General features: G+C 31.5%; 1 protein-coding gene across 1 annotated transcript; it reads left to right on the forward strand.

The window, feature by feature from the left end:
* The first annotated feature begins 37 nt into the window (after positions 1–37).
* Positions 38–6,347, forward strand: LOC108726265 (uncharacterized). The gene is made up of 6 exons (XM_018453726.1): positions 38–132; positions 182–358; positions 2,286–2,707; positions 3,702–4,121; positions 4,710–5,135; positions 5,706–6,347. Exons 1-6 carry the CDS (start codon positions 124–126, stop codon positions 6,205–6,207), a joined length of 1,956 nt encoding a protein of 651 aa, XP_018309228.1. The 5' UTR covers positions 38–123; the 3' UTR covers positions 6,208–6,347.
* The last annotated feature ends 886 nt before the right edge of the window (positions 6,348–7,233 follow it).

A 7,233-nucleotide genomic window follows, 5' to 3' on the forward strand; every position in this document is an offset into this window, starting at 1 on the left:
TTCCATCGGGCTAAAACAGTCTTTTTCGTTTTTTAAAATAATCATTACCGACAAACACCTGTTGATCGTTTGCGTTTACAACTGACGACAATGGCAAAGTGAAACAAATCGACAATTCGAGGGATGTCAACGGTAAGCTGATTAATTAAGCTCAGTATCGTCCTAATGTGTAATCGTAAAGGACATCAGTCACCAGACCTATCAGAAGGCGATGCTTGAAACTGGCAGGAGATCCGCCATAAGTACATCTGAGCTAGGGCTTTATTCTGATCGCGGTGAACGATATAACAGGAGTCGCTACGGTTTAATTGTGAGAAAACTTGCGATCGGAGTTATGGTAGTCGCAACGGTAATACTGGTGAGTAATCGAGTGTGCAGAATTATTAATTAATTATTTGTTACCTTTGTCAAGTGTTAGGAAATATTTCAGGACACAACTGAAGCTTATAGGTAATTGAAATTTATAGCTGAAGCTCATAACTAAAGCTCAAAAGTAGATAAATTAAAAAAAACGTAATATTAATCGGTATTACCATAATTACATGACAAATAATTTTAATTACTGTTTTATCGAGTATAATATTAAAATTTTTTTTTTACATATTTTGACAATCAATATATCTTTTTTTGTTATATAAATATGGATTTAATCCTTTGGTTGCATTTGTCGTGGCATAATAATGATTCTGTTTGATGAGAAAACATTAATATCATATTACAAATATCTTGTTAACATTTTGGCTGCGTGTCACTTGGCACTCGCAACACTTGGAATCATTTTATTTTTGTTGTCTATCAAATGTAAAACAAGAATGAATAATGCTTGCGAGCCTTGCAAGCATCAAATGGGACGCACGCAAGTTACCCATATTTAGTGATACGTAAAATTCACGGCCTTGTTGTGAATGACCCGATTAAAGATGATTTTACTAAATATTTAAGACATTGAATAAACAATATAAAATATATTAAATAAAACATTAACAATGAAATATTAAAATAATACACTAGATTTATTAAGTTTAATGCCAAAATCAGCTGAGTAATCAAAGTATTAAGATGATTAAGTCTTCAGGATTAGGAGTATGAAATAATGAGTTACAACTGAATAGATGAAGTGATGTGTGCCTATCTACGTATATTATTCATCTCCATTCATATCTTACAATCGATGATTTCGCTACATGTTCTATCGTACAACTTCTGTCGGACGATGACCTTGCACATCGAAAAGTCTGTTGATTCGCGACGCATCCTGTTTCGCACGATTTTGTTACACGTGCCTCCGAGATGACAATAATCAAACGGTACGGAGTTTTTCGCAAGTTTCTTCCACGCATGAAGAACAATAGACATAATTATAGTTCGCGCGTTTTCTCCGGTGATTAATGTTGAAGACGTGTGTGGAATTGTAATTTCACCGTGAATCTTTGGGTATTCCTTCTATGCATGGGGAGTCAAGCGAGCGAAGATTTCTACACGCTTCACATATAGGGCGTTAACTGTGTTTCGGTACAGATTAACCATCGTCTGCCAGTTGGGAACATGGATTAATTGCACCTCTATTGTTTCAAAGTATATATAAATATCATTCGCTGATTTATAAATTGTTAATTTTACAATTTCGCCTTGCGATCACTTATTTTCTTTCTGTAGTGAAACTGGACATTAGAATTTCAATGTCAATTAAGAATCAACATTGTGCTACTCTCAAAAGTACACTGAGAAAAAAATGCTGTTGATTCAATTAAAATCTATATTACGGGCTATCACTAACATAAGTAATTAATTCATATATATTTTTATTGATATAAAGGCCTTGATTATTGAAATAATAATTTATGTCTTTATGTCAATAAAAATATACATAAATTAATCACTTATGTTAGTGACAGCCCGTAATATAGACTTTAATTGAATCAACAGCATTTTTTTCTCAGTGTAGCGCAATGTTAACGTTTAGTTAACTGAAATTTTACAAAACAAGCTGAATTTTATTTTATCTCGCAGATATTAAAAACAATAATTTTATTAACATCTGTGTATTATAAAAAAAAATATTTTACGTTTGTGTTAAAACCGTTGTTAAATCTTTGTATTAAATTTTTAACATACCGAATTAATTAATTACATTGTATTATTTGAACATTTTGTATTAAATTAATATTCAACATTTTTATATTTTTCGTTTTAATTTTTTGCGTAATATTTGTGTTATTTCCTAACATATTTATCTTAAGTTGAATTAACACAATTTGAATGAATTTAGTTTAATATCATCGTAGGTGGCGATATTTATGTACGATTTTACGTCCGCTACGGGGAACAGTAAAATCAATCAGGAAACAAAACATATATACATACTACAAAATGCTCTCAAGAAATTACCAAATCTCTCGAAAAAGCCTATTAACTCCACGAATTTGTACGAAGTCATGATTAATCGTACGAGCGATCTTCTAATGGAAGATCGTTCGGATGATGAGAACTATGGAAGTCTCATTCAACGGAATACAACAGGCGATATAATACCAGCCGAGACACGCATCGTGACAGCGAATGGGCCCGAGATGAGAACGCAAAATCTGCACAATTTCAAGCAACGGAAGAGAATGCTGAAATCCATAGAAGATGCCAATGAAAATGAGGAACCTGAGTCCAAGCAATTGTTCGATAATCATGCGATCGTTTATCGTGTGAGACAGAGGTGAATTATAAATCATGCATATCGTGCACTGAGAGAAAAGTTTTCAGCATTTGTGATTGTAATAATTTATAGTCGTTTTCGGGGACAGTCATCTATTCTTATTGATATAGATCTATATAGCACAAAAGTTTGTAGCAACATTTGAAATGCGTATTGCTGGAATGTTAAAATGTTGCTGGAATGATCTGTATAGAAAATTCTAAATGTAATTGTTATCCCTTAAAAAAATTTAATACTGTAAATATTAAATTGGATGGTCATCGTTTATTTTGAATATTAAAAGCATTAATGTTAGTGCTTTTAATATTTCTCAAATAAGTAATTAATTACTAACCAATTTAATACTTACAGTATTAAATTTCTCTAAGGGACTACTAACATTATAGTAACAAAAATATAAACATAGAGCTTCCAATCATAACTATTTTACCACGCAATTATAGTCCGAAATACCAAAAACTTGTCTCTCATTGTTAGTATGATTAATCTCAACGATTACCTTTGTAGCATATCCAATTTCTTCGAATCGTCATTCATCAAAATCAACTGTTAAGAGCCGAAAATTTTTTTACTTAAACGATAAGCAACGATTTGTAAGTGTCCATTTGGCGCAATATTATAACCTTCACACGATACAACGCGGAAGAATTGCCATATTGCGCAAATAAATGTTACATTGACGTTTCAATTCTCCCATCAATAAACCCAAAAATATGAATATCATTGACATCATTTTTATGATGATATACAGAGAATATACTTTCTACGTTAGGTAACATTGTGCCATTGCGCGCATCAAGTTGATTCTTTATATAAATTGCATATTGCACAGACTCTTTCACCGACAGCGACGTCGTTCACCACTCGCTTACACTTCATCGTGTAAAGAAAGAGAGAGCCGATCATAATGATATCGCAAAAATTTATATAACGCATCAGGTAATTTTTACGCACCGGTCAGATTGACATGGGTAGTTCTTCATCAATTTGTCAGATACAAACATCCGGATATGGACGAGGTTGTAAGCACGGAGGAGTTGGCTCGACCCACGCCGTTTCACTGGGAATTGAAGACACCGCACCCGACGTCGTTCAAACGGCCGAGGTATCCACAGCTGACGCAATACCGATACCCGTATGCATCCAGGAGCATCCAGGACATCATCAAGTATCTGACAAATAACGCTGAGATGCCGAATCGCGGCATCAAGTTTGCCGGTGTCTACATGAACCCGAAGAAGTACGATCTGATTCCTGATATGGAGGAGATGATGTCCAACAGCGATAAATCGGAGGAGATCGAGATGCCTCCATCATATCCGATCAAATCGGCGATGTACAGTAACGATCCTTTTTACCAATACAAACCGAAACATCCATCCGACGTTAATCTTTTAGCTACATCTAATGTGAGGTTTGTAAAATAGAAATTATTGTAATTTGTAAATCCAAGATAGTGAGAATATTAGATATTAATATCGAAAGAATTTTGTTGAAGTATCTAAAATTTAGTCAAATACAGATCTGAAAATAATGTTAGATCATAAAAATAATTATGTTGAGAAATAAAAAATTGGTTAAATGAGTTTTCACATTTAATATAATTTACAATGTGGTGAGAGAGAATAAAAGATGTCATAAACACAAGGCTCAGTGTATAATTTTTTAGTTACAGTATATCGAAAGTGCAAAACTTGTGCTCACAGAGCACCTTTAATACATTATAAGTCGAAACTAACTCATTTTACCTCCAATTTTTCATACAATTAGTCCTTTATTACACTGTGTTATTATATTACACAAATTAATTAATACAATTATGAGAATACCAAGTGATATCGGACAGTAGTTGATATTGGACATAAGAATTGTTTAAGATACTATACATACGTCTAATATTTTAAGCAATTATCTTGTCTGATACCAGCTGTTGTCTAATACTACTCAATTTTATCCTAATATACAATTTATTTAAAGTACTAATCAAATCATTCTTTTTTAGATTCTCTCCGACCGGAGTACATCGATACAGCTCTTATTACGATCCTGTATATTCCCGACCTTTGATCACTTACAACAAACCTATCATAACAGAACCGCAATACGAAACCACCGGCTCTTATTCAACAAATACTTTAGCAAAGAACCGGAAACCAAAGCCGTTCAGTGTAATGCTTGACATCTATCCTATTACCGATCTCGTGGAGGAAAATAAGAAGACAAGCTGGACCAGACCGCAATCGTCCATAGACGATTACGATCTCAGAAGACCCGTTCAATATCGCGGGCCAAAATTTCATGCATCATCCCCGCAACCTATACCTCTTGTAGCTGGACCTAGTCCTACGCCTATATCGGAAGAAGAAGAGAGAAAACAAATGATATTTCATTTAAATTTGTACCCTCGGAAAAAAAATAAAATCGACAGGTGCAGTTCTCAATTTATTATCACTAATCATCTTTAGTTCTTATCATTTCGTTGATTAAATTCATTTAAAAAAACCACTCTAATAAAAATGTTGCTCAGAATTTTTATACGAATTAGTCTTTACAAAAATACTGAGAAAATCTATATTTTTTTCTTAAAATTTTTCGTATATATAAATTAAAATATTCCAAAATTTCTACGATTTCTCAGTCTATAAATTTCTATAATCTTATAATATATTTCAGAATTCACGCACACATATATGAAAAATTCTAGGAAAAATGTAGATTTTGTCGGCACTTCTAAAAAGAGTACTAATTTATATAAAAAAATCTAAGAAATATTTTTCTAAAAAAAATTATATATTTTATGAAAAGTTCTGAAATTTACATAAAAATTCTGAAAACAAATTTCACTTATAGAGCAAACTTAAAGTTTGTTTTGCCATTGCAAACTATAACTTAATAATTGCTCTCTTCATTTTCATATTTTTTGCAGAGAAATTGAAAATACTTATTGCTCGGTATCTTCATAAAAAATTTAATTATTTATTTAACATTTTTCATTTAGAAATGATATCATACACAAATCAAAATCGATGGAACCCGAGGAGCAGCAAGAATTTGCGAAGAAGATAATGTTTCCTTTAGAATCGATCACCAAACATTTGACTGATCATTCCGCGATCGAGGAATCGAAGTTCATAGAGAATAAAAATTCAGATATAGCCAGTCTTCCAATATCGCGGTATCATGAGATGAGTTTGGACGAAAAGAACGAGAGAGATCTTGTACCGGATAACGGTCCAGAAATTTATTCGGATTTGGTTAATGATGACACCGTAGCAGATTCTATCGTACCTCGCAATCATAAACTAAGCATCGACGAAGATTATGCCAGCATGGAGAATGATGAAATTAATGCGCAAAAATTGATCGTGACTACGGAGAAAGATTGTGCGAATTGCGCAACGATGATTGATAGACCGAAAGCCAACACGAACAAAAGCATCGATCTTTTGAAGAATATCGATATCGTCGAAGGATCTCAACGTTTCAGTCTCTTACGCTGAGATTAAATTAAAAATATAGTTACTAAAGACGTGATTCGTGAGAAAAGGTTATCAAATATCTTTTGATAATTCGATGTGCTAAACCTTTTAATGTCATATAAACGAAAAATTTTAGATCATGTTGCTATCTCACTTAAATCACCGACCGTATGTTTATGTCTAATGTAATTGTTATTGTATTTCGTTTTGAAATATATTTTTGTAGTTCTTCTACTGTGCTTTTTTTAATCGCAACTTCGTCGAAATTTATTTTTAAATTTTAGAAACATAATATATATATATATATAAATTTAGAGAGAATACTTTATGTCGAAAGAAAAGTTACAAAAATGTTAATTACATCAATAGCATCCTTATCCATATTTAGCTGAAAAAATTTTTGTCTGCGTTTTGAGAGATGCTTATAATTAAAACATTGTTTTAGAAAGTGGTTTATTTTATATTATTCTCCAAGTTACTTTTTTCTCATTTTAAAAGAAGGAATTTTGTGATCATTTTCCTCGGATAATCTGCGTTAATTTCCCTCTTTTATTATTTAAATCATTTTATATTCGTCAATACTTAAAATATGTACATTTATCTAAAACACTTCAGAATTTCATTCAAGAATCTATCTTTGCAAATATTACAAATAAATAAAATAATCTTTTAATTTATTGCTGAAGATGACTCAAAACGAAGTCGAAAAGTTTAACTAAGTTAAATTACTTAGTTAAATTTGAATAAACGTTTTAACATAAATTAAGTAGTGCTTTAATTCTTATTGGCTCTTGTTTTTACGCTTTAATTTTTAACAATTTCAAGAATTTAAATTTAGAATTTTACTTATTTTAAATTAAATAAATAATATTGATTTCCAAAATTTTTTATTTCTCAATATGGTTTATCATTAAATGATGATTTTTATATATTTTTAGCTACTGAAAAAAAATATATAAAGAATATAATAAAAAGTCGCCAACTCGTAATGAAGCTATAGTATACTTTGACAAGATAATATGAAGATTTCAACTGGATTCAATAATC

This window comes from Mycetomoellerius zeteki, unplaced genomic scaffold, assembly GCF_001594055.1.
Source record: "Mycetomoellerius zeteki isolate Tzet28-1 unplaced genomic scaffold, Tzet1.0 scaffold407, whole genome shotgun sequence".
NCBI classification, from domain to species: Eukaryota; Metazoa; Arthropoda; class Insecta; order Hymenoptera; family Formicidae; genus Mycetomoellerius; species Mycetomoellerius zeteki.

What these genes read in the sequence shown, in the direction of transcription:
- LOC108726265 (XM_018453726.1), top strand. An exon ending in GTTTATCGTGTGAGACAGAG is followed by an intron (nt 2,708 to 3,701) that starts GTGAATTATAAA and finishes TCAATTTGTCAG; the next exon opens with ATACAAACATCCGGATATGG. An exon ending in TTAGCTACATCTAATGTGAG is followed by an intron (nt 4,122 to 4,709) that starts GTTTGTAAAATA and finishes ATTCTTTTTTAG; the next exon opens with ATTCTCTCCGACCGGAGTAC.